Below are 27,936 nucleotides of genomic sequence, written 5' to 3' on the forward strand. Positions count from 1 at the left end.
GAGAAAGGGAGAGAGAGAAAGAGAGAGGGAGGGAGGGAGAGAGAGAGGGAGAGAGAGAAAGAGGGGGAGAGAGAGAGAGAGAGATTGAGAGAGAGAGAATATGTGGTCAGGGGACCAGAAGATCCCAGGGGTGTGGTTCAGGCTGGGAGAGGAATATTTCAGGAAGCAGGGAGCAGCCACCAGTGTGGACTATGGCAGAGACGGGGGTGGGAGGACATTGGGGAAGTGAAGGGTCCCAGGTGACTTGCAAAAGCAGCCCTGGGGGATGCTGGGACAGAGGTCCTGGAAGGAGTGTGGGAAGCAAGCAAGATGGGTGGCAAGAGCCCAGCTGGAGAGGGAGGGTAGACTGGAGCTGGGGCCTTGGGAGGGAAGTGGGAATGCAGCTTTCTAAGGAATTATGTGTGTGTGTGTGGGGGGGGATTGGGCAAATACCAGTGCCCTTGGAGGCTTGCTTCTGTTTCTGTCACATTTCACAAGACCATCCTCCTTCCCACTCACAGAATCCTTCAGGCTTCACTCCATCCCTTGAGGATTGTGTAAAGGAACTCCTAGTCCCATTTTGATGGGTACTGAGAGTCTTTCCCGCTCCCCCAGTCACCTTGACATTTCACAGGGGCCTCCTGCAGTCTAGGGCCCCATTTTTTATATGCACCTCAAGGACAGTCTCTTTAATCAGTTGTATGGGCTGGGCTGGGGTACCTGAGGACCTTCTCCCAGATGTCCCAGAATCACTTGCAAGAGGCTACCTCCTCTAGAAGGGCTGTTGCTATTCCCTCCATTCCTCTTGGCCACTCCAGGACTCCTTGCCATGTCTTGAGAACAAGGTCAGCAGCTCAGTGCTTTACTGATGATTAGAACTGGGATGCTGGATGCCTCTGCTGTGGCACAGCCTCTCTGGGGCTCTGTAGCCCCACCCCCCTCTCCTGAAGGCTCCTTCCCTGGTGTGGAGGGCACAGAAGGAGGCAGCTGTGTGCAGAGAGTCCCGTGTGCAGGAGACACGAGCTGAGGCTTAAAGGTCAGATATGTTTTGCTGATTGATCATTAAGCCTAGAGAAAGTACTGGGCAAGCTGCTGACCCCACCTGCCTCTACACCCACTGTTATCCAGGACAGGGAGGCCCCCTAAAATCCTTCTGATGAAGGCTCCCTCCCTACATTTCTCCCTTGTTCTCACTGTTGACCTCCTGTGGGCTCAGCTGCCCTGGCATGTGGGAACCCTCTCAGAGACCCTCCCCTGCTGTTGAACCCCTGCTGGGGAGCCCAGAGTTCAATCCTCTGACACTAGGGTCTGCCTCCTTGCTGACCTTTGCTTTGACGATGGCCCCCACCTCTGTGAGAAGACTGTGGGGGCTGTGCCCAGTGTCCCCAGCTTTAGGGCAGCCAGTGTGCTGCAAGATGGGGCCCTCTTTGGGGTGTGCAACATGCTCCCTGCTTTTAACTGCCCCTCCTGTGCCTTGTGGGGGTTACCAGGCCTGAAAGTCCAGTACCTGCTGTAGACCCACAGTGTGAAATTTCTGCTCCCAAGTCCAGATATTGGCTGTCTTTTTACCTTGTAATACTGGGATGAAGGGTCTGAAATTGTGGTGACCTTTTAAACAGACTACCTCCCTACTACAGGATGAAGCTTTTGGCTCAAAATACTGGTTCATGTTGGCCCCAGCAGTTGGTTCTTCCAGTTTCAGAATACCTCCACTCCAGACAGCCCAGGGTATTATCTAACCAGCTCTCTTTCCAAGGGTCCATTGGGCTACAGTCATCATTCCCATGCTGGTTGGATGTATGTGGTTGATATTATCTAGCTGAAGACTGAACTACCTGTAGTCTCTTGGCAACATGACAAGTGTTGGACATTTTACTCAAAGTCAATAAGCATGGTTCCTAGGTAGATGTTCTCTCACCATGTATACCTGTCTACTTGGGCTTGTACATTTTTTCATGTAAAGTAATGTTTCACCCATTTAACTGATGGCCACCTTCCAGACTGAGGCCCTCAGAGCATCACAGATATATCTGGTGAGACTGAAAAAGTGAAACTTTGTGCTTATAATTACTGTTTGTTCCCAAGACTAATCATGTGAGTTTTAAAAGCCAACAAAATGCCCGAATCTTTTGGTTATGTTGAAAGTCCCAAAGGACAGCAGCCATCAGTTAAAGAGACAGGTTGAAACTAGAAAGGTGAACACAGACCCAATTTATCCTCTTGTGGGCCTTTAGTACTTGAAGGATTTTAGAAAAACAGAAAGTAGTTCTTTATGGGTTGTAAGCTGAAGATGAACAGTTTGCACAGTTTGGACAAAATAGAAGTACTCTGACCAATAAATATGTCTAAAAATGACAAAGTTATCCCCATTTGATGGTTCCAGAGCCCAGCAAGAAGTGATGGGCACAGGCACAAGGAGCTATATACAGTGTAAACAGTAAGGCCCTGGGGGAGACAAAGTGAGGGGCAGGGCGGAGCCTCAGTAGGGCAAAGTGGGCCCCCAGGTTAATACAACAGGCTTGTAGGACAGTCATCCAATCTGCCACCAAAGCTTGTGGGTGGCAATGGCAGGCCACTGGATTCCTCCAGTCTGCAGTAAGGATAAATTGTGTCCATTGAGAAGCTTTGGCCCCACTGACTTTTTCCGGAGAGCGAGTATTGGGGGCAGCCAGGCAGGGCCTCTGTGCCCTTTCCTCCCCAAGAGGAGGGACAGGGCTGCCTGGCCATACTTGGGGCCATCTACCCAGGGTTCAAGGCATGGATGGGGCAGTGTTTCTCAAACAGGGATTGGAAGCAAGGAGCCCTCAGTCTCTCCCTTGAAGGGAGGAGCTGGGGGCATCTGTGTCCAGGAGGGTGAGCCATAACTTTCCGCCCTTCAAGGGCTTCACCCACACCTCAGTTCCTCAGGGATTCTGGAGAGCAGTCGCCCTGATCAATTTTTGGGTCCTTGATTCTCACCGGCCTCTTGAACAAAGCCAGCCTCCATCTCCACACACTTCTCCCACCCCCAGCACACTCCTCGGCCTAACTCAGGGGTCCTTAAATATCAGTCTCCTGGAGATGGCTAGAGTTTGCCAATTCATAGGCCTGGCAGGTGGTGCCCTCAGCTGCATCACTGGGGACGCCTAAGGACACAGCTTCCACCTCCAAGTGCAGGGCGCACGCAGCCTCTCTGGCGTGCTTCTTTTGCGACAGGCTGGAGACCTTGGCATGCAACTGGGTGGTGGGTCTCCGGAATGGCCCGAGAAGCCTCCACTTGCGAAAGGCGCAGGGAGGCTTTCGACGGCCGACGACCGGAGCGTGTGCCTTGGGTGTGCCTGGGGAGCTGGGAGCTGAGGGCGCGGTAAGGGCCAGCAGGGCCCCGGAGGGTGCGGCGCCTGGGCCAGGAGCGTAGTCAGGGCGCGGGCCGCCATTCGAGGCTTGCCAGTGGTGACCGTAGATGCTCCAGAGGGGGCGGTGGTGCTGGCGACTACGATGGCATTGGCAGCGCAGGAGGCGGAGGAAGGCCCGCTTGAACTCCCGGCTGGAGCAAGGGTAGATGAGCGGGTTCACGCAACTGTTGAAGTAGCCCAGCCAGAAGATAACCTTGAAGACGCCCTCTGAGGGCTTCAGCTGTGGGAACAGGGAGCCTGTGGGAAGCAGAGACCCAGGCTGGTTAGATGCTCGGGGAGAGGGAGTCCCAGGCAGCGCCTGGTGCAAAGGAGCCACCCTCTCTGCACTACTCCCCCTCCCCCCACCCCTTTCAGGGGCCCTGGCCATTCATCAACCAGTGGCTCTCAAGATATCTCTCCTCAGTGAGGTCCTGATATAATTTGAGGGTGTCCATGAACTTGAATGAGAAAAAATAGTCATCTTCAGTTTTACTCATGTTTACCTGAAATTGAGCATTTCCAGCGAGTGTAAGCAACAAACCTGAGTAGAATTAGACAAAACGATATGAAAACACTGTTTTGTAGCTCAAAACTGGTGCAGTATTGGCAGTTTATCCCCTAATATTAGCAGTTGCTACAGATATTTTGGAATATTGTCTATGCTCCTCACTATTTGGAAGTGTCAGTCACTAGAACACACCACTAGATCTTGGTATTTAAAGCCTTCACATGGAAACACATTGGAGACTAAATCACAGATTTCAATTAAATGAAGTCGATTTCATCTGCAATCCTTTGTATTTTATTTTTTGCATTTGAAAGAGTAACTCTGAGAAAGACTCCATATACTTTGCCAGATGCCCAAGTAGTCCCTAGCATAAAAAGGGTAAGAACTCCTGAATTAAATGTTGACCAAGGCTTGCCCTGAGCCAGGTACTGTGCTGGGCTCTCATCAAACACCTGAGGCCTTGCTCTCCCGGTAGCAATGGATCACATATCATGGGAATGCAGGTGGGATGATGGTGGTGCTTAGTATATTGGGGTGGGGGGCTTCCAGGGTCTCAGGATGGACAGGAGCCAGGCAGGATGAGGAAGGGCAGAGGGTATCAGGAGTGGAAGGGACAGGTGGGCAAGAGGATAACAAGTTTGGGGCATGGGAATGTCCTGTAGGATATGCTCAGAAAACTTCATTTGAGACAAATAGTGAAGGGCCTTAATTGCTGGGAAGTTTGGCCTTTATTTTGTGGGTAGTTAGAAGCCATGGATATTTTTGAACAGGCAAGAGATAGAACCTAGAATTAAGTCTCAATAAACACAATTCCCATGAGCTGTCAGAATGCAGGATAGTGGGGCTGTCCCAGTGGAAGTGGGAAGTGGTCAGGAAGGCTTCTGGGATGGCTTTGAAAGGGAGCAGAGTGCCAGGCAGGAGGAGGTGGGGGCACTGGGGTCTGAGCTGTGCCAGGAAGACCCTCCTCCCTGCATACCTTTCCCCTGTCTTCCCCACCATACACCTCAAGGAGTCATGTCTCCAAAGGCACCTAACAAAATGCAAAGACATCATCCAGGAAGCAGAGGCCACTTTGTCACCCTCAGTATCCTCAACATCAGCAGGGGTTGGGGGTAGGCGGCAGGAGCGTCCCATCCCAGGCAAAAGCTTCAGGTGTCTGCCAGGCTGAGCAGACCAGGGGTAGTGGTCCTTGACAAATCATGGGACCTGCTTTCTTTTCTCCTTGCCCTAAAAGAAATAAGAGCAGTGTCCCCTACTGAGGGAGCAGAGGCACCATGCCCCCCCACTTTTTTTTTTTTTTTTTGTGGTACACGGGCCTCTCACTGTTGTGGCCTCTCCCGCTGCGGAGCACAGGCTCCGGATGCACAGGCTCAAAGGCCATGGCTCACGGGCCCAGCCGCTCCGCTGCATGCGGGATCTTCCCGGACCGGGGCACGAACCCGCATCCCCTGCATCGGCAGGCGGACTCTCAACCACTGTGCCACCAGGGAAGCCCATGCCCCCCTCTTTGACCTGGGGACCCTTGCATATCACCCACCCCCCACCCAGTGGGATTCCTGATGCTAAGAGACACTGTGGAGGAAGAGGAGTGTCAGGCAGTATTGCGTGGCACAGCATTTTCAAACCCTGGTCACGCAGCCTTGAGCAAGTTATTTGGCCATGTAAGTCTCACTCTTCTGAGATACACACAACAATTTCTCTGGAAGGGATTTTGTGACGATTCATAAATTTCAGGGCACAAGACTTCGCAGGTTTGTAGTAAATACTGGAGTCTGTTCACTCCCCCTTTCCCTACTTCTGTGGCTTTTGAGAGAGGAGACCTCAGCCCTGGGAAGGGACCCCGTTCCCAGCTCTGGAGAGTGGCCAGAAACAGTAGCCAAGACCTGGTGGGTTTGGGGGAGGCTGGGGCATCAATCAGAATGTGTTAAGGAGATAATTTCCCTTGGGAGAAGAATTGGGCAGTTGTCCCTGGAATGTGGGGGCCACCAGCGTTGACCTTAGCCTCCAGGAAGGCAGCCTTCTGAACAGCATCCCTTAACGGCTGCAAAATAAGACAGAGTGCTGAAAATAACTTTCTGACTCAGGCTAGAATTCTTTTATATTTAGCCCAGGATGACAAATCAGGGGACTATGCTTTAAGCAGTAAGCCAAAAGCCAGCCAAAGGGCTTTGTTATTGGTGTGGTTTTTATTTGGATTGGTGGGCAACATGGCATATAGTAGTGTGGCCTGGGCCTTGTTTTAAGCATTAAAATTCTAATTCATGCTCAACCAACCTATGCAGAAGCCTGCTGCCAGCTGGGAATTCCTTACACACAAAGGAGCTGGGATACAAACTCAGCCTTTCAGCCCCAAGTTTTTCCTACTGTGTCCTGCTGAGGGTTCTGTCTTACTTTGGGCTCTCCCAGAAGCAGACCTGAGACAAGGATTCAAATGCAAGTTGTTAATTTGGAAGGTAAATGAAACACCAGTAGTGAAGTGTGATTAAAAAGAGGGGAGAGAAGGAAGCCAATAAAAGGAGAGTTAACAAGTTAGTCACTGCTGTGGGCAGCTGGGGTGCAATCTCACTGGGAGCTCTGGGGGACTGGAGAACAGGATCAGTAAGGTGAGGGAGGTGGGGTATCTATACTCCCATTACCATAAGCCAGTGTTTGGGTTGCTCCCTCAGGGTGTTAATTTTCCATACTTCCTGCTTGCTGTGTGGGTAGACAGTGAGGATTTTGCTGGTCAGAGAAAGCTGCAGGCAAAGATATGGAGGCAGCTGCTGGGGCGGAAAGTGACCCATGTTCGGGGGGATGGGTGGGGCACTGACAGCAGCTGCCACAATTTTGTTTCGTTGCTGTCTGCCCTCTGTGCACAGACATCTTGCCTGGAAAATACAGACGTCTGTGCCTTGGGCTCCAGCTTTCACAGGCAGGAGCTCCTAAGAGACTTTTACTCTGTTCCTTTCACATATGGCAGTCCTGAGCCTCACACCTACTTCTGCCCAGAGTGCTGCAGTCTACCCCCTACGCCTTCTTGCACCCTGCCTCACTCTTTGCTGCCTGCCTGCCCCAATGTTCTCTCTTCTGCCCACAGCCTCTTTCAAGGATCTCTTGGTGGGGGGAGGGGCGCTTGTGGGCACTTCCCTCCCCTTTGCCATGGACGAGGTGGGTAACTGTCCTGAGACTCCCGAGGGTGCTCACTGGCATTATCCCTGCAGCCCTGCCCTGCTGTCAAGGCATCAGTGGACAAGCACCTTCTCAGCCACTCCCAACTTTCTCCTCCTCCAGCCACTCTGAGTTATGGCCTCTTAGGTCGATCACTTGGTTTCACCTCTTGCCTTCTCAGTCCTCTCCAGCTGCCCAGCACAAGCCTCTGCCAGCCCCGGAAAGCCTCAGCTACAGTAAAGCCTCAGTGGGTACATGGGGGCTCTGAGGCAAGGCCTCTGTCTCTCAGTACCTGGCACTCCCCTTCTCTGTCCTGAGCTGGTTCCCTCTCCTACTCCCCACATTGTCCACAGCTGTTCTTGCAGGCATAAAGCACAGCTGTGCTAACTCATCTTGGCAGTTGTCACTGGAAACAGGTGCTCATGGGACCCTCCTCTCTCGGCCTCCCGCCATCCAGGCGCCCAGCACCACCCCCTTGTTCTCCTTTCTCTTGCAATTCCCGCTTCTCTTCCGTCTTCATGTGCATCAGCTAAGTTGCCACACTGACTGCTCACTGCCCTCTGGCCACAGCGGGCTCCCCAGTCTTGTCTCTGTGCTTTTGCACAGGATCATCCTGGACTGCCCTTCCTCCTTCCTCTACTTGGTAGTGCTGGCTCCAGTGGCACCTCCTCCTGGGAGCCTTCGTCACACCACCCCCTCCCGACCCAGCAGAGTTAGTTGTATTCCCCCCTCCCCTCGCACATCTATTCACTTCTCAATGCCAAGAACACTGTGGGTAACTACCGGTTTCCCATCTATCTGATCCTTAAATGGAGAGCTCCCCACACCATACTTGGCACATCGTAGGTGCTCCACACGTTCTGACCCCTCTCTTTCTGTCACACTCTGCATCCTGTCCATCACCAACTTCTGTTAGTCCTGAATCCCCCACTTTGCACCATCCCCTGTCACCACCCTGGTCCCAGCTACTGTCATCATCTCATCTACCTACAGTGCCCTTCCAAGTGAGCTCTGCCCCTGTGCCCCCCACAGTACCCTGTTCTCCACATAGTAGCTGGGGGGGTGTCCTTTTAAAACATAAGGCTGAGCAGTTCATTTCTTCACTTAAATCTATATTCCACTGCTAACTGCAGCTTTCTGTCCTCTCTCTTTTTCTCATCTGAACTTTGACCTGCCAGCCCCTTGGATTTCTCCTATCATCTCTGCTTAGCTGAGACTTCTCCTCACTTGCACCCCAACCATTCTTTGCTCAGTCCTTCCATGCGCATGTCCTTCTGGATTTGGGTTGTATTTATCCAGCCAGAGCCTAACTCTGGAGAGATTCACCCACACTCTGAACACGCTTAGGGTCTCCAACCTCAGTTCTGTGTCCTGGCTTCAAGCAATCTTGCCACCCATCCTCAGCCCACTCCCCACCTACCTATTCCTGCACCAGCTCCTTTGAGCCTTTACCCCTCTCCACAGGCTCTGTAGTCTGCCCCTTTACCTTCTCCAAAGCAGTTGATCTCACTTCCTGTTTCACAGAGAAAACAAGACAAATAAGTTGGGTACTCACTCAAACCTTCTTCACCTGTCTTCCTCCTTGGTAAGAAAGGAGTCTCTCCTCCCACCCAAGGTTCATGTCCCTACTTGTGTTGTAGAGCTCTCGACCCGTCAGTCACTTGTGAGCTTGCCTCTGTCACAGCTGCACCCTCTTTGCTGGTTCTCTGGCTATCACTTCATTCTCTCCACCCTTTCTATCCACACATGCCGTCTCCTCTTCCCCACCTGCTTTTCACTCCACTGTTTTGCCCCACTGCCCCACTCCACCCCAGCCCTCCCACATGCAGATACAGCTCTCATCCATCCTGGACACTTCTCATCTCACCCGGGGCTTCTGGGGTGCCATTCTCTTGGATTTTCTACTCCTTGTCAATTGCCTTTGCTCCTTCTTCCTCATGTCCGCACTGCTACGTGTAGGAGTGCCCTTATAAGAAGAGTCTTGTAATCTCTTCTCTTTGCATTCTCCTGGCAATTTCATCCAGGCTCACTGACTTTTGACTGGTAATGCCCACAGTTCTATCTCCAGCTCAGTTTGCTCTCCCAAATTCTAGACTCATAGATCCAAGACTCACTGCCTCCCAGACATTTCCACTTGGATGTCTACTGGCATCTCACACTTATCCTGCCCTCATAAAGCTTACATTTCATAGGGCAAGACCAGCAATACATATGATAAACAAGGAAAATGCAAACGTATCAGATAATAAAACATGCTAATAAAAAACAAAGCAGGGAAGGAAGATACCTAGTGTGTATTTATGTATGTGTGTGCGTGTGGCTGGGGGTGGTGCTATAAATTTTGGGTAAAGTGGCCAGAGAAGGCCTGCTGAGAATGTGACGTTTGAGTAAAGAGCTGAATGAGGCATGTGGACATTTTGGGGAAAAGCATTCCAGGTAGAGGAAACAGCAAGTGCAAAGGGCCTGAGGTGGCCCTGGTATGTTTGCAGAACAATGGCAAGGCTAGTGTGGATAGAATGGAGTGATTGAGTGCACAGCAGAAGGGGATGAGGTTGAAACTCAACCACTACCCTCCTCCCTGCGCCCTCCTACCCTGTCTGAGACAGAATCACCTCTCCCCTTGAGTAATTCAGCAGTCTCCCGACTGTCTTTTGCGTGTACCCTTGCAGCCTGAAATCTACCCTCAACTTGGCAGCTAGAACGATCCTTTAAAAATATTGGGTTGGCCAAAAGTTTTGTTCAGTTTTTTCCGTAAGATGGCTCTAATAGCGCTTAGTTGTCTTTAACTTCATTCAAAACGATTTTGTTAGATTGTATTGTGACAGCTGTCATATCAGCGTGCATTTAAAAAAAAACTTATCAAAATTGGTGAGTTTTTATGTAGCTATTTTAATATTGAAGATGGAAGAAAAAAGCATCATTTACAGTGTATTATGCTTTATTATTTCAAGAAAGGTAAAAATGCAACTGAAACAAAAAAAGATTTGTTCAGTGTATGGAAAAGGTGCTGTGACTGATCGAACATGTCAAAAGTGGTTTGTGAAGTTTCCTGCTGGAGATTTCTTGCTGGACGATTCTCCATGGTCGGGTAGACCAGTTGAAGCTGACAGGGATCAAATTGAGACATTAATTGAGAACCATCAGCATTATACCATGCGGGTAGACAGCTGACAAACTCAAAATATCCAAATCAAGTGTTGAAAACCATTTTCACAAGCTTGGTTATGTGAATCGCTTTGATGTTTGGGTTCCACAGAAGTTAAGCGAAAAAACCTTCTTGACTGTTTTTCGCATGTTTTCCACATGCTATTCTCTACTTAAACATAACGAAAAGTTTCCGTTTTTAAAACAAATTGTGATGGGCGATGAAAAGTGGATACTGTACAATAATGCGGAACGGAAGAGATTGTGGGGCAAGCGAAATGAACCACCACCAACCACACCAAAGGCTGGTCTTCATCCAAAGAAGATGATGTTGTGTATATGATGGGATTGGAAGGGAGTCCTCTATTATGAGCTCCTTCTGAAAAACCAAATAATTAATTCCAACAAGTACTGCTCCCAATTAGACCAACTGAAAGCAGCACTCAACAAAAATCATCTGGAATTAGTCAACAGAAAATGCATAATCTTCCATCAGGATAACGCAAGGCCGCATGTTTCTTTGATGACCAGGCAAAAACTGTTACAGCTTGGCTGGGAAGTTCTGATCCATTGACCGTATTCACCAGACACTGCACCTTCGGATTTCCATTTTTTTCAGTCTTTACAAAATTCTCTTAATGGAAAAACTTTCAATTCCCTGGAAGACTGTAAAAGGAACAGTTCTTTGCTTAAAAAGATAAAAAGTTTTGGGAAGATGGAATTATGAAGTTGTCTGAAAAATTTCAGAAGGTAGTGGAACAAAACAGTGAATATGTTGTTCAATAAAGTTCTGGGTGAAAATAAAGATGTGTCTTTTATTTTTACTTAAAAACCAAAGGAACTTTTTGGCCAACCCAATAGAAATAGATCATGTCACTCCTCAAGCTCAAAACCCTCTAAGGGCTGCCATTCCCCCTCACAGCTCGACATGTGGTCCCCTGACCCCCTGACATCCTCTCCTACTCCCCTCGACTCTGTTCCAGCCGCACTACCCTCCTTTTGCTTCTTGGACATGCCAGACACACTCCCACCTTGGGCCTTTGCATTTGCTTTTCCCCAGAATCTTCTTCCCTCAGAAATCCACATGGCTCCCTGACCGCCCATCTAAAATTGCAGTGTGCCTGGAAACAACCCAAGGGCCCACCAACAGATGACTGGTTTACGATGATGTGGTATATATAAACAATGGAATATTACTCAGCCATAAAAAGAATGAAATATTGCCACTTGCAGCAACATGGATGGACCTAGAGGTTGTCATACTAAGTGAAGTAAGTCAGAGAAAGACACATATTATATGATATGACTTACATGTGGAATCTAAAAAATAATACAAATGAATCTATATACAAAATAGAAACAGACTCACAGACATAGAAAACAAACTTATAGTTACCAAAGGGGAGAGGGAGGGAGGGAGGGACAAATTAGGAGTGTGAGATTAACAGACAAACTACTATACATAAAATAGATAAGCAACAATAATTTACTGTATAGCACATAGGACTGTATTCAGTATCTCATAATAATCTATAAAGGAAAATAATCTGAAAAAAAAACCTGAATCACTTTGCTGTACAACTGAAAACAACACGATATTATAAATCAACTACAATAAAAAAATTGCAGTGTCCCCCACCCCATACTCCCCATCTCCCTCAACTGGCTCTATCTTTGGCCCTTATCACCTTCTCTTGTACTATTTGAGTTATTCTTCATTTTGTCTATCACCTTTCTCCCTGCGGTAAGAGTCCATGGGGCAGGACTAGTGTCTGTTTTGCTTGGTGCTGCACTCCCATTGCCCAGAAGACCTCATGAACACACTGAACACAGTAGGTGCTCAACACTTGCTGAGTTTGCTGAATGAGTCCCTCTTTTCTATCCTATAATGTCACCATGTCTGGTACATTCAATTTTCTCTCTAGTGGGGTCCCTCCCTTCACCTCATTCCTGAAGCCTTTGCTGACTCTGGCATCTCACTTTGTTTACATGGCTGTGACAGCCCCCAGTGGTCCCTTGTCTCCTCTACTCTGCACACAGCTTCTGGAGACTTATTGTAAAAAAAAAATGTTTTCCTCTCCTTTCCCCTCTGAAAACCGTTGGTGGCTTCTGATGGCTCTGAGGAATAAACCCAAATTTTCTTGTGTTGCATTCAAGTCTTTTTAGAATCCTAAGCTGTCTTCAGCTTACCTCCCTCCCCAGTTGGCCATACGAAGCCATAGGCATGTCTTCCCACAGAGGCTGGGCTCCTTCTGCCTTCCTGCGTGGCTCTAACTGCTCCCACGGTGCTTTCTGCTTCCTCCCACCCATCCCTCCAGCCCAGGTCAGGTGTCCTCCCCCACCAAGCCTGGGTTAGGTGCCCTTTTATGCACGCCTGCATCTTAACAAATAAAATTTGTTACTGCTCTATCTACTCTCCTAGACTCTAGGTTTCTTGAGGGCAGGGATGGGATTAATTATTCTTTTTATCCCAGCCTCTAACACACGTGCCTGATCCAGAGCAGGGGTCCTAAAGTACCTGTTGGGTGAGTGAATAAGTGCTGTTTGGGTAGATGTAGGTAGCCTCTAAGGTGACGAGAAAGGAAATGGGAGCTCACGCTTGCTTTCTGAGTGTTCAGCACCTACCAGGCTCCATGCTGGGCCCTGTATGTAGCACTTCTCATTTAATTCTCATGGCATTAGCATCCCACTTTGCAGAGATTCTAGTTATCTCCGGAGGGCAAGTGGCAGCATCAGGATTTGAACCTGAGTCAGTCTAGCCCTAAAGCACTTGGTCTTTCCATGACATCATGCAAAGATAGAAAAAAAACTTCCCCTGGTCTTCCAGGGGTCCTGGGGTCAGGATCCACAAAGACTCACTTAATACCTTCCAACAGCTGCTCCACAAGCAGCATGCCCATCCCTACCTCCGGACTTTCGTACATTTGGCCTGGTCTGGAGGATGGCCCTCTTCCTTTCTCCATAGCAGGTCTCTCCAGTTCTTCAGACTTGGGCGTAGAACCACCTCTCCAGGAGCAGTTCTGTGATTAATTCCACTCTCGGGGTCTGCGGAGGTGAGAGTGGTTTCTGGAGTGTGTGTGCCTTGAGCACTTCTTGATTCTGCCTCCACCAAGTGGCATTCATTGGCCTTCTCTATGGCCTTTAGGGTGGCCTGTGGGGGCTGCCACATTGAATTTGGCTCCTGTGCATGCATGCCCATCCAGAACACTCAGAAAGGCTGGGCTGTTGCCTGCTCGCTGCATCTCAGGAAACAGACCCCAGCCTCCTGGGAGGAGCCCCAGAAAGCCACTTGGCCATCTCCTTCCCCTTCTTCAAGTCTTTGCTCAAAAGTCACCTTTAAGGTTTGAAGTTGATGCTATTAGTGCCCCACCCAGGTGCCCCTGGTCCCCAGCTACTGTGAGTGTTGGCTGCTAATGGCTTATAGTTGGCTGCTAATGGAGAATTGCCCTTGACCAATGGGAGCTGCTTCAACTGGGAGATGACACCTTCCCACCAAGGTGGCAGCCCACAGCCAGTGATAGACTGAGCGGGGATGGAAAAGGCCAGACTCCTTGTCTCGAGGTGGCACAATTCTCTGCTGTCGTTCTTGTTCCAGGGATCAGGCTGAGGCCAGACTTTGAGACCACATCCTGGGTTTAGCTCTTTTCTGACTTACCCTGCTTCCCTCTCTTCCAGGTACCTCCTGAGAGCTTCCCTCAGTCCATCACTTGCATAAGAACTCCTGTCTCAGGCTCTACGTACAGGGACGTGACCCAGGACACTCTTTGCATGGATGTGTCTTCAAGCTCTCTTGATTGGTCCTAAACCTATAATCCAGGGATTAGCTCTTGGTCACTGTTTCAACTCTTCCACCCACTGCTGAGAAAGGCAGGGCATGAATTTGCATGTTCATGTCCATTTCTCTCCACTCAACAGGCAGGCTGGAGCACAGGAGTGAACACATTGACCTACCTATGAGGAGAGGTGGTCAGGATGTAGGTAGCAGATGACTGCAAACACAACTCTTGCCTGCTTCTCTCTAGTCCTCGGCCTTTTCTTGCATGTATCCATCAAGCTTGCTCCCACATGCCTTCCCCTATTCCCTGTTTTGGGGTTCCTCTGTCAGGAGTCTAACCTAATGTCCAGGGATGCTGAACATCCACTAGTCAGAAGAGGCAGGGCCTCTCCTGTGTCAGCAGGTTACCCCACTCTTTGGCATGTTGGCTGGGCTAGCCTGGCCTGCACACTGTTGGGGAAACTAAGGCAGGCTGAGATTGGTGGCAGAGGTCTGCAGCCTTATCACAGGCCAGTCCCCTCTCCTAAGTAAGAGCAATGTCCAGGCCCAGGAGATGCTGCTTAGATGCTGGTTAAGGCTGGAACTGGCCAATCTGGCCAAGCCTCGCTGAGGAGTGACAGTGCTGAAGCCAAGGGGGGACTGTGTGATTAACAGCACTCTTTTGGCATCACCAGAAGGGAACTTGTTCTTGGCAGAATGTCAGAATTCACAGCCAGTCTTGTTCATAGCTTGCAGGCAACCATGAACTATTAGGCTGCACCCCAGCCTTTCCCCTTTCCCACCTCCTCCCTCACCAGTGACTTTTCTATCCACAAGCAGCCATTTTCTCTAGCCAGAAAGAAATAGAGGGGTTAAAAATACCATGTACCATATTCAGGTCTTTCCCTGCCAACAGGGCTAGCAGAGATGGAATTCCCAGTCCTAGACTCCCTTTCTCTCTCCTAGTTCTTTCAGCTGCTCACTTAGTGCTTCTGACTCTAGAACTCAATTGCACCTTCCCCAAGAGAGGCTGGGAAGCAGCGGACCTCTTTGCAATATTTTAAAGGGTTGGCCTCTCTCATAAGGCACACTTGAGCTAAGACCTGAAGACCCTCTGAGGGAGTGAGTCATGCATCTACCTGAAGAAAGAGAATTCCAGACAGAGGAGAGGGCATGTGAAGAGGCCCTGAGGCAGCAGGGTACCGCACAAGTTCAAGGACAACCAAGAAGTTAGGACTGCTGGAACAGAGAAGGGGAGGGAGAGATGGTAAGAGATAAGGCCATTCTGAAGCAGAGACAATCATGGAAGGCTGTCAGGAAGAGGTGACCTGAATAGGGTCCAGGTCTCAGATGGATTATAAAGACACGGAGTTGAGGATATTGTGGGGCTAGCTGTGCCAAGCCAAATCTCTTGAATTCCTTGCATTGCCAATCTTCCATGGTGAGAGGTAACTGGGGTCCTCTGGCTTGAGATAGACAAGGAATAGATCAGAAGTCCTTCTGTGTTCTGTGTTTGCCTCAGGATCCTTGAGCTCTGTGAGGCTGGCCTAGAGCTACTGGTCTGGCCCTGGACTTCCTTCTGCAGCTGTGCGGATTGGCAGGGAGGGGTAGTTCCTAGAGCCGCAGAGGCTGCCTGGTGGGGCCCAAGGCAGGGAGATGAGTCATAGACCTGTTCAGTGTCCTACACTGGACCCCACCCATTCCCCTTCAGCTCTTCTCCCTCCCCTTCTCTCCCCTCTCTCTCTCTCCGTCTTCCCTCTCTCCCCCTCTTTTCCACTCTTGTTGTCACTTCTTAACTCATTCCCTGATCTGTGGCCTTGGAGTGGTCACACCCCAAGCTTTGCGTGCCCAAGGCTGAAGTCCCTGCCAAATGGCCCTTGTTCTCGGCTGAACATGACCCTGATCTGAACATGAACCTTTCAGTTCTCAGGCCACACTGACAAATGGCTCATGAGTTGGAGCAGATCAGTGCTTTTGCCAGAGGAGAGAATTTCCCAGACAGTGGTCACTCTGTCCAGGAGTCTCAGCACTGAGTTGCTGGGGCATTGCCCACTATGTCCCAATGCTGGCTCTCAGGGGCCCAGGCCAATGTTCTGCTGGGTCATCATCTGCAAAGGAGGGCAGGCAAATCCTCTAGCATTCAAGGAGACCTTTTTGGTGGGCATATAGCTCATGAAGCAGGATGGGGCAGGGTTCAGGTGGGGTCAGAGGTGGGCTCAGGAACTCAGAGACTTTCCCACGAGGAGTGGGCTCAAGGGCTCTGGTGGTCTGGGAGGATCAAGCCACACAGGAAGTGGTCATGTCCTATGGGAATGCTCAGGGCCTTCATGGCCAGGATCTGGGGCAGAAGCAAGCCTGGAACTGAGCCTGGGGGGGAGGTAAGCAGGTGCTGAGGCATTTGGTGAGATTTAAAGCTTAAAGCATGGCTGTCAACTGACCCTTAACCCTGGCTTCAGTTTGACCTCTGACCTCTGACCTAGGCAGGAAGTAACAAGGACTCTAGGGACAAGGGCACCCATTGGCCAACCCCAAAACAGTGATGTCTATAGTGTGTGACAGATTTAAAAATCACTTTTAACATGGTACTAAAAAACCTATTGGTCCCCTTTGGAAAGATTGCTAGGAAATTGACTCTTCTTTTGATAAAGGAGAGCATCGAGCAGCTCTCCTGATTTTCCCGTATGGACTCTATTTCAAGTGACCAAACAGCTAGTGGTGAATTCTTTTTAGAATTTTCGTCTACAAATGCAGAAGGAATGACAGAATTTGGATATCACCACTTTCAGTCCCAGTGATATAATGTGTCCAGGCCATGGTCAATGGCTGCTAAAACTAGCAGGTGAAAGGCTGATGGAACATTTTATAATGAATGAATCAGGCTGACTGCATCTGAGCCCCTGATCAATCTTAACATCACAAAAGAAAAGAAATCTTGTCCCAAACACTGAACTTGAATCTGATCAAGCCAGTTTATAAGAAGTACCGGGAACAAGGGGACACATTAAATGGCACTAATAGGGATGCAAACTCCAAAATGTGGGCAACTCCTTTGGGACAAACAATCTGGTTTCTTCACCAAATAAGCTGAAAGGGAAAAGGCGGGGGTAGGGGAATCTTATTAATCAAAGAAATGAGGAGACAAATCAAATGCATGCAATGTATGTACTTTTTTGGGGACCCTGATTCAAACAAATAAACTAAAATTTTATGAGGCAGTCAGCAACATTTGAACACTAAGATATTTGGTACTATTAAACAACTATTTTTATGTGTTATAATGGATTGTGGTTATTTTTAAAAAGTTCTTCTAGAAATATACATTGAAGAATTTACAGATGAACTGATATGGTGTCTGGGATTTTCTTCAAAATAATAAGCAGTGGTGGAAAGTGGGCAGGGGTTGAAATGAACGAAGATCAGCCTTGGGTTGATACTTGTTGAAGCTGGGGCCATCACACCGTTCTGTCTACTAATGTGTTTGAAACTAGCCATAATTTTTAAAAATGGAAAATAAAACCCCTAGCTCATTGCTTGTTCATAATAATCACTCAATAAATGTTAGCTGTTATGTTTAAAAACTTTTTTAGGTCACATAAATGGGGGGGTCACCCCCAATGCATTGCGAGTAAGGGAGGTCTCTGCTTACACAGAGGCTGTTATACTAAATGAAATAAGCCAGTCACAGAAGGACTGCATGACTCCACTTCCATGAGGTATCTAAAATAGTCAAATTCAAAGAAAGAGTGGAATGGTGGGTGCCAGGGGCTGAGGGGAGGGGGAAATGGGGAGTTGCTAAACAATAGGCATAAAGTTTTAGTAAAGCAAGATGAATACATTCTACAGATCTGCTGTACAACCTTGTGCCTAGAGTTAACAATACTGCATGCTTAAAAATTTGTTAAAAGGGTAGATCTCATGTTGTGCTTTTACCACAGCAATAATAATAATAATAATAGTAAAGATAGAGGGCTGTGCTTTGTCAACCAGATCCTCGGCATGGAAGGGTGTGAAAAGGCCATGGCTTCTGCCACTTATTCCTTCTATACACACACTGACCAAGCATCTACTATGTGCCAGGTGCCACGAAGGCACAGATAGGAGATGTAATGCCAGCCTCTTCTTCAGGCTTTTGGGCCAGGGAACAGTAATGCCATTCCTGAGAACTTGCTGCAGTGCACCCCCTGCCTCTCTCCCTGAGTCTGTGGACCCTGCGTCACCTCAGGGAGCCTGTGGAGATGGGTCCTTCAGCATTTGGCCAGCACTCTGAGACGCAAACGCTGAATCTACCCTCCACACCTGGCTGCCAAAGTGTGCTTTCCAGCCTGGACACCAATTCCTCAGATGGCTCACAGCCTCCTCCTGCCTCCTCCCGCCTTCTCTCCCTCTCTCTCTCTCATTAAGGCATAAGATACTGACAGTCAAGTTTATAAAGTGTGTACATTTTAAGAGTACAGACTGATGACTTTACATATATATTCACCAATGTAGTCACTGCCTAGATCGAGTCACAGACAGGAAGACGGAGGTGTGGGGGATGACCCCTAGTCCCTCTCTGAGCCCCTCAGGATTTTAGGTGCCCTGTGCTTGTGTCCCATTCTTTCCTGCCCAGCAACTTGGGCCCCAATGGCCCCACAGGTAAGCATACCTTGTCTGTATCTCTCTCTGCTGCAGCTCTGGCTTGACTAAAACATTTCAGGTGATAGATGGCTGTTCACGGCCCCCTGTGCCAGTGTACCCCTGGGACCCTGGGCCCACTTCCTAAAGCTTTCGATATACTCTGGGCTATTGGGGCTGCTGACTGGCCATGTCACTGCTGTGGCTGGGGCTCCTGCTTCCACTTGGCTTTGTGTGTGGCGATGTGGGTGAAGGGCACCCTGGGTCTGCTCAACAACCCCAGGTTGTGGCCCTACTGGGCACCTTCATTTCCATGGCCTGTGGCCCTTGCTGGCACACAGTGCTTTTTCTCAATCCTCCCACGTTTGCTGTTCCTCACACCTGGTGTGGGAACCAGGGCCTGCAAGGAGGGAGGTACCACCTTCTCCTGGCTGCCCCCTTCTCTGCCTCCTTCTGGGTTCTTTCAAAGTGGGTACTCCCCAAGGCTCCTTCCCCAGCCCATCTCTTCTCTTTGTCCATCCATCCCCTTTCTGGGAGACTGTACCCCACACTCCTGCTTCTGCAACCATATCCATCCTTGGTCCCCTTATCTAAGTTCCCAACATCCTCTTCCCCCAAGCACATACTGACACCTCCTACCAAAATATGCCAGCCCCTTGGATTCCACATTCAACCCCAAAAGTTGCTGCTCAGAATGTTCCCTGTTCCTCCAAAGATGCCTCCCTCCTCCCAGGCCTGGCCCCAGAGCTCCGGGTGGGGGGTTGCTCCTGGCCCCGCTTCTTCCTGCATAACCCTCAGGCCACTCCTGCTTGTACCACAGGCTCTGTCCTCCTGTTCTCTCTGCTGTCCTGCCCTCCAAGCCACATCATGGCAGATCAGAATATTCTGTTTCCCTGCTTGGCCTCTGTCCTGCTTGCTCATTATTGCCAGATTCCACTAAATTCAGCTCCATTGTGGCCCTGGGCTTTGTTCTAGAACTTGGTGAGGTGCCATGGGAGGCTGGGCACAGTGCAGACCGGCAGGAAGGGAGAGGCAAGATAGCCCCAGGGTTCCCACACGAGGTGTGAAGAGCAGCAGAGATGAGGGGTTGAGGAAGAGCAGTGTCTGCCAGCAAGGGCAGAGGCCATGGAGATTTAGGGATGACTTTTTGGAAGAGGGAGATGTGATCTCGACCTCAAAAAACAGTAGCTTTTTGCAGTGTTGATTGTAACAGCGAAAAATTAGAAAAACTGAACACTCAGCAGGAGACTGCGTCAACACACCATGGCATACTCTCAAACAGAATACTATACTGTTGCTAAAATAACCAGAATGGATAAATCTCAACGACAAAACATTGGGTGAAAAGGGCAAACTGAAGATGGATGTGCACAGCTGGTGCAATTTATATAAGTCCAAAGGACACACAAAACAATACTATTTATTATTATGGATTCAGGTGTTTGTAGTAAGAGTATAAACGTGTGTGGGAGTGATAAACACCAGATTTACCTCTGCGGAGAGAGGAGGAAAATGAGGAAGGGACAGGAGGAGGGAACTTAGTTGTGGCTGTTCTGTTTATCTGAAAAGAGAGAGAGGAAGTGATCTGAGGCAAATATGGCGAAATGTTGTCATCTGTTCAATGTGGGTGATTACAGGTACATGGGAGGTCCTGGCTTGGGCTGGCTGGTTGCACCTGTGGGTGAAGTGACTCAGGGCAAATGCAACCCTATAGATGCTGTTCCCTTTCTTCTCCCTGTGCTGACCGAGCCCCAGGGCTTCCAGGAGGGGCCTCAAGGCGTGGGAGGAAGATCCTGAGAACAGCTGCCCACCTCCCAGGACTACAGGAAAGCCTGTGAAAGAAATAGGAAAGTTCTCCAGAAGCGCTAGGACTCCGTAAATTTAAGAAACTACTATGAACAATATTAACTTTCCATTTGATAAGATGCCCTTTCCCTTTCTTTCTCACCCCCACACAGACCCCGCCCCCCACCAGGAGGAGATTTCAGAAATGAGAGCCCACAGCATTCACAAATACCAGCTGGGGAGGGCCTCCCAGGGGGGTCCCAGCTTCCAAACTGAGAGAAAGCAGGTGGCTTCCGGTGTCTGCTGATGTTCACGTAGACTGGCCAGGGATTGCTGCTCATGAATGAATGTAGGCCCTGGTGGTGGAGGGAGGGAGATATGTAGACAAGCACATACACTGCTCGCCACATACTACAGGAGCAGATGCCCGCACAGATTTCCACTGACCTTTTGTATTTAGAGGAGTTGGGAGTGTAAAACAAGCCCAGGGCTTGTAATGGCAGGAAGAAGGGGGAAGGCCAGAAAAGTTAGAAGCTCATAAAACAAATCCTGCAAGCATGAAGAGCCTATTTTTCTCCCACAAAGCAGCACGTGCACGTGTCTAAGAGACCAGGCAGGTTACTAAGTAAACCTTTCATGTTCAGGTGGAGAGTCACCCTCCACTGGGAAGGGCCATCCAAGTCTGGGTGCCAGGAAGGGATGGTTACAGGCTCAGGGAGGAAGAGAAGGGGCTGGTGGGAGAGGGGTCACTCACCCAGTGGCAGGACGAAGAAAAAGGGGAACCAGCAGAGCACGAAGACACCCACGACGATGGCCAGCGTCTTGGCCGCCTTCTTCTCACGGGAGAACTTGAGCAGACGCACCGACAGTGAGCTGCGGAAGGTGTGGCCCTTGGCGCTGCGCATTCCACCGTGGGCTCCGTCTGAGCCAGTGCTTGCGCCCCGACAGTGGATGCGCAGCACCACCTCTGAGGCCTTGCCCCGCTCGCGCTTGACTCCCGCCTCCAGGCTTCGCGTGGTGCTCCGCGCTACCACATACACGCGGCAGTACATGACCACAATGACGGCCATAGGCAGGTAGAAAGAGCACAGGGAGGAGAAAACAGCGTATCCCACCTCCTCCGTGATGCCGCAGAAGCGCTCGTCAGGGGGCACCGGCTCCTTCCAGCCCAGCAGTGGCCCCACAGACACCACGAGGGCTACGGCCCAGAGCAGCGCCAGGATGGCGGCCGCCTTGCGCTCGGTCATGATGGCTGGGTACTTGAGCGAGTGGCGCACGCCCACGTACCGGTCCACCGAGATTGTGCAGAGGCTGAGGATGGAGGCCGTGCAGCACAGCACATCCACGGCGGCCCACACGTCGCAGAAGGCCCGGCCGAAGGCCCAGAAGCCCAGAACCTCCATGGTGGCTGAGAAGGGGAGCACCGTGGTGCTCAGTAGCAGGTCGGCCACGGCCAGGTTCACAATGAAATAGTTTGTGACCGTCTGCAGGTGGCGGTTGCAGGCCACGGAGAGGATGACCATCAGGTTGCCCGCCACGGCCGTGAGGATGAAGGCGGCCAGGAAGACGCCCACGCCCACGCCCTGCGCACTCACCACCAGCCCCCCGACTGCCGCCGTGCCGTTCACCTCGCCGCCGGCGCCCGTGCCTCCCGGCTCCCCAGCGGAGCTCCGGTTGTCCTCGCCGTTGCCCGCGCCCACCACGCCGCCGCCGCTGCCACCGCCTGCGGTCACCCGCACGCCGTCCACCGCCCGGCCCTCCGAGGCGGCCGCGCCACCCGCGCCACCCCCGCCACCGCCCGCGCTGGAACTCCCGGCGCTGCTGTCGGAGCAGGGTCCCTCGAAACTGACGTTCAGGAGATAGCGGAAAGTCATCTCAACGCGCGGCCGTCGGGGGCCGGGCCTGGGCGCAGGACGAGCGACTGGTAGGGCTGGGGGCTCCGGCTCCAGCCCAGCGCGCTGGTCCTGTCGGGGTCCTGCCTCAGTTCCTGTGACGTGGAGCACTGCTGCCCGCGAGCGGAGCGGGCGGCCGCGGAGTGGGACCGAAGAGCCGGGGCTGGCGACGCGCGCCTCTCTCGCAGCGTGCCCAGGCGAGCGGGCAAAGCGGCGGCTCGGGGCCGGGCGGTGCGGGCGGCGACCACTGAGGCGCTAGCTACTGGGCGCGGGGCCGGGACGGAGGAAGGGCAGCACCGGGGATGAGGAGGGGGCGCCGGCACCGAGGGACCCGGCGCCACACTTGCCGGAAGAACGGGATCTGCGGTCTGGGCGAGCTGGCGTTCCGGGGTCCCAAGGGGCGGTGGCGCTGGCTCGCGATCCGACCCCGCGGAAGCCACCCCCGCCGCGCCTCGGGTGCTCACGACCGCCCTCTCCCCTCGCGGTCCGCTCCCTTCCACCTCCCGCGCCCCTCCCCGGCCTCCTCCCTCTTACCACTCAGCTAAGTCTCCCTCCCGCCCTTTCCCCAGCGTCTCGGTCACTGCTGGTGCCCTTGGGCGCGCCGAGTGTAGAAGGTGCGATTGCCGGGTCCCCGGACTCCCGGCTCCGGCCGCCAGAGAGCAGCAAGCGCCTGGGATCTGCAGCCTGCTGACTGGACCGCGCCATGCCGCGGCGGGTCTCCTCCAGGGAGAGCCCGGATGGATCTGCTGCACCTCCTTCTTTCTCTCAGGGGACTGGACAAAGGAGGGTCTCAAACACCTCTGTCCAGTGCCGTGGCGTGCAGAGCTCCAGAGGGTGTTGGAAGCTTTGCGGGCCTGTGATGGGCGAAGGAACAAGAGACTACTTATATGGTTACAGCCTTCAGACCCTGCCCAGGACACACTGGTCTGCATACACCAACTTCTGCACTGTTACTTTACTTCATATCGGATGTCTAAATAAAACTTCCCATTGCTACACTAAATAAGTGGCCTCGTTCTAGAGAGGGAGGGTTTAAGTGCTGGAGGGTGGGAAAGGCCACTTGGCGGGATGGTTAAAGGAGGTGGGGCAGACAGTCTGGCTCCAAATCTAGGCTCCGCCCTATGTTAGCTGTTTGACCTCTTTGTGTCTTAGTTTCTCATCTGTAAAATGAAGATAAGAGTAGTGTCTACCTACGGGCGTGAAGACTTAATGAATTAATATCTGTTAGGGCGCCAGAGCAGTGCCTGTATTTGTTAGCTGAGTGGGACTACGCAGGGCAGGATTTGAACAGGTAGGACAGAGGACAGAGGGAATGTGGAGCTGGTATGAACCCAGGCCACAGGTGGAGGGGTGGGTTTGAGGAGCCTCTTGTTGACTAACAAGACTGGGTAGGGAGAAACAAAAAGAAACCATTCCTTTGTCCAACATATAAATACTAACCAGGCTGCTGTCATGTGTCAAGCTATGTTGGACACTCTGGGTGGCAGGGGAGGGGGGAATTTCAGGGAGATTAATGCCACCAAGTAAGTGCAGGATGAGGAAGTCTTGAGCAATGCCAGGGAGATGAGGACCTGTTTAGAGAGGTATCTGGGAGGGGGCAGAGAACTCATGGCCTCAGTGCCCACTAGCTGTGAATGACATCTCAGGATGTATGAGAGTCCTAGATGAGAAGGTGCTTTGGAGAAGAGCAGAAAAATGGAAGAAATGGGAGAGATGGGTAACCCCCCTCCCCATCCCCTCCCCAGCCTAGGAAGCCAAAGATGTTACAGTCATAGCTTAGAAACAGCTCTTCCAAGGCCCTCAGCTTCCCATTACATCTTCCATGTTTTACTTGGGTCTTTGAGAACTTACTGTGGAGAGTTGAAATGAAAGCAAGGTGCCTTATGAGGATTATTTGGCAGCTGATCAAAAGCAGAACTGTGGGTTTGGGCTTCCTCTCTGAAGGGGAGGGGCAGAGGGCTCTGGAAGGAGAGGCCAGGAGCTTCTCACATGGGAGTGTCAGGTGGCAGGCTCTGTGTCTGTGACTGGCTGCCATCTCATAGTGTAAGACAGGGATAACCCTCGTAGAGTGCATCTGATTCTGGGCTTGGTCAGTTTTCAAGGATGACTGGGAATAGGAGACAAAGTTAAATCTAAGCTGGGCCTGGGGTGGTAGGGGGCTACCTGACAGGTGTCACATAGAGACCTGTGCCTGATTCTGGTCTAGAGAACCAGCATAAGGCTGGCTGGAGGTATACTTGCCAGCAGGGTGAGGAGAAATTGTGGGATAGTGTGCCTGGAAGGAGATGGGGCAGCTTTACCACATTTCAGATCTTGGTCTACAAGAGGGCTTTGGAGGTTCTAGAGCTCTAGGGGAAGAAACAGGGAAAGGCAGAAGGTGTGAAATTGTGAGCTTTCTCTACCAGTTTATTATGCTCAAATCTGGGAAGGGATCAAATTGCTGGACCTGTGAGCCCTGGAGACCTGGCTGGCCCTTGGGTTCTTTGTGATCCAGCATCATGGCTTCTAGTTTAAGACGGAAAACTAAGCACCTGTGTTTATATCCTCTCCTTTATGAGATCCCTTTAGAGTGAGAGTAAAGAAAAAAGAAAGGTTTATCCCACAACTGAGAAGTTAACTCCTAGGCTAAACCGGGACTTTAGCCCTTAAAGAGGAGGTTTAAAGGAACCCTACAAGAGGTCATGAGAGGTTTGAGGAGATTTGGACTCTCATGGAAATGGTGCAGGGTGGTTGTTTCTTTCAGTCAGGGTGTTGAATGGGAGAGAATGCAGGCATTCCTGACAGATATCCTGTTTGTGGGGGCCAGCCAGTCAACCCACAGTTCTTTCCTACCCCACCAAGCCTGGACAACTTTTATTCATTCATTCAACACAACTTAACTAAGCACTAGCTATAAGCTAAGAACTTTTCCTGGCACTGGGGATATGATGTTGTATAAAGTAAAATCCCTGCCATCCCGGGGCTTACATACAAATTGTAGAAAGTGCTACCCAGAAGAGTTAAGAGGAGATCTTTCCCATGGACAAAACGTTTTCTTTGGGTTTAGTATCTGGGTCCTGGAGTCTCTTTTCAATTAAATTCTCAAAGAAAATCCAAATGCAAAGGAACTGTTTTCCAATTCTTCCCTGCCTCAGAATAGCAGTGGAGGCTGAAAGGGTGTAAATTCATGTATGTCACCGGAAAACTTGGCTAATGCTGCCACTTCCTGGGATCAGTTCCTATGAAGAACATGGACATCCTTTCTATTCTTCAGCTGCAAATGGATTGCTACCTCTGGCCTGACCTTTAAGCTTACAATGGCCTGACCCTACCTCTGGCTACAAGCTGACCCACAACCCTGACTGACCCCAAACTTAAGCCTTCCAATCCCCCTAATAGTGCCATTCACCCTAGATGCCTACTATGGTCAACAGGGGTACTGGGTAAAGGGGTGAGGGCTCAGTGCTACCCTCTTCCACCATGAGAACAGTAGAGTTTGGTGCTGGCTACCTCTCAGTGGTTGTGCGTTACGGAGTATGTGGGGAAAAATATTGTTGAGTATGTGGGGAAAAGATATTATTGAAAAGATAAGCAGAAAAGAGATATGTACTTGGTAATTCATCTTTGCAGCTTCATTCCTGTGTCAACAGAAACTATAGGGAACGAGAGGACGTTATTTGATTATTTATGCTAATACTTGCCTAAAATTAATGGAGTTGGAAGTTAGTGACTATATTTCTCATTATAGTAGAAATGGTAGAGGCTGGGGATGGGCACCAGTGGAATGATATTCCTCGTTGAAGCCTGGCAAGCAGCCTACTGCTCTGGGGACCCTTGGTGTGGCTGTTTGCTTTGCAGCTGTGTTTGCTTCTTCCCAGAAGAGATATTGTTTTGTTTCTTTTTATTTTCTTCGGGAGAATAAATAAGCTGGGAAGCAGGATATTGGACAAAGCCACAATGTGTGGCTCCTCTATTTCCTAGAGCCCTGGAATTCTCCAGGGCCCTGGAGACCTCTTCTAGATTGTCTACACCCACCTGCCCAAAGAAAAAAGGGATTCCTTTTGTGGAGGATTATGTAGACATTTTAGGAGTCAAGCACAGCGCTCGTGTCTAAGCTCATGCCCCCACTTAGATGCAAGGGAGAAATGTGGGTCAGCCAAGTGCTCAAGAATAGGGAATGGACTTGATGACCATTCAGGCTGCAGGACATTATGCTGCAGGAAAGCAAGAGTCCCAGGAAGACTCCATCTGAGCATTAATGAGGCAATTTCTGATGGGTAGATTGTGAAAAGAGCAGGTAGATTGGCTGATCTGAACCACTGGCTAATATTCTACCCAGGCCCAGCAGACACTCTTTATGTGGCTATTCCTTCTAGACCAGGCCCAATGTACATATTTCCAGTATGGCTTACTAAAAAAGCATTAGAGTTGAGAATGCCATTTGGGAATGCGCTGGTGACCATGATAATTCCAATTCACTCCGCTCTGGGAATGCAAAGGGAGAATTAAGGTGGGCAGTGGGAACTCAGCTAGCATTGCTTTAACCTCCCTGGGGAATAAGCAACCCCTCTCTAATAGAGTCCACCCAGTGCCAAGGGGAATCTCTTCCCTTCCTTTATTAGTGCCCCAAATCCCACCCTTACAATCTAGGTCTTCTAACTCCAAGAACCAGTGTTTCTCATTACTTCACAAATTCTTTGTACCTCCTAGTAGAGGTGACATATAAGGTTACCATCTCCTCCAGCCCCTGAGATCTGATTACCCATTGTGGGATGTGGAACTGGGAGGAGTGGGGAACAAGTTCCATAGGGATAGTCTGTGGTAATGAAAAGAAATATGAGAAAATTCTAGGTGTAAACTTGGCTAACCTGACCCCCAAATGGAGCAGCAAATGCTAATGAGGGAGATTTCCTAAAACAGAATCAAAATAGGCCAGTCAGCTCTGAGGAAGTGACATGTAATCAACTTGAGAGGCCTGGCAGGGTTGCATGACTCCAATCCCAATTAGGGAGGCTGAGGCAACTCCTTCTAGGATATCAAGCTTCCAGCTCACAAATAAGATGGCACAGAGCCATTTTCTATTTCCTTTCTCCTGGGGCAAGATTCAGTCTCTGGAGAAGACTGTGAAGAAAGGAGGATTTCCCTTGACAATGATTCCTTGGAGGAAAGGAAGGATGGAGGAAGCAAAAAATCCCAAGTGTCCCAGGAAAAAAATTAGGAAGTGAGGCTGGCTCTCCCCACTTTAGTGTTCTCCATGCCTTATCTCTTGGGCTTCTACCAGTTCTCCCTTCCTCTGTCCTCTGTGGATTAGTCACTTAATCTCTCTGATCCTTCTTTTCCCCATAAGTGTAAAATAGTGATAATAACTCTGACCCACATGAGGATTGTTTGCAAAAATCCCATTTACCTCCTCCTCTGGGGCCCCAGTATCTTTGATTTATTCCTCTGTTGATTAGTGTTTTGTAATTTCACTGTTTACCTGTGGTAGCTGGAGATAGTGAAAGTATGAATCAACAAATGAAGAAATGAATAAATGCATGAAAGCATGAAGGACTGTGCACCTTCGAGTGTCACTGATGGTTAGAGTATATGTCTCGGTCCCAGAGTTCCAGCCTTTTGCAATAGATGACTGGGGAGGGTTTTCACACATTCTAGGGAGCCTGGTCTGTTAGGGCAGGCATGAGAACCTTTCTCCTAGGAGGAATGCTTCTGAGAGGCATCAACAGGGATGAGGGTGACCATCTATATTTATAGTTACTATAC

At 50.3% G+C, this 27,936-nt stretch overlaps 1 protein-coding gene across 1 annotated transcript; it reads right to left on the reverse strand.

Moving 5' to 3' along the window:
- Positions 1-1,944: 1,944 nt before the first annotated feature.
- Positions 1,945-22,176, reverse strand: ADRA1D (adrenoceptor alpha 1D). The gene is made up of 2 exons (XM_007120570.3): positions 21,057-22,176; positions 1,945-3,608 (listed from the first exon to the last, which is right to left on the reverse strand). The coding sequence occupies exons 1-2, from the start codon at positions 22,174-22,176 to the stop codon at positions 3,019-3,021; spliced, it is 1,710 nt and encodes a 569-aa protein (XP_007120632.1). The 3' UTR covers positions 1,945-3,018.
- Positions 22,177-27,936: the final 5,760 nt, after the last annotated feature.

Source organism: Physeter macrocephalus, chromosome 14 (assembly GCF_002837175.3).
Source record: "Physeter macrocephalus isolate SW-GA chromosome 14, ASM283717v5, whole genome shotgun sequence".
Taxonomy (NCBI): domain Eukaryota; kingdom Metazoa; phylum Chordata; class Mammalia; order Artiodactyla; family Physeteridae; genus Physeter; species Physeter macrocephalus.

Coding starts and splice junctions, on each gene's coding strand:
- ADRA1D (XM_007120570.3), bottom strand. CDS start 22,176: ATGACTTTCCGCTATCTCCTGAACGTCAGTTTCGAGGGACCCTGCTCC. Junction 3,609..21,056: donor TTTCTTCGTCCTGCCACTGG/GTGAGTGACCCC, acceptor TGCTTCCCACAG/GCTCCCTGTTCCCACAGCTG.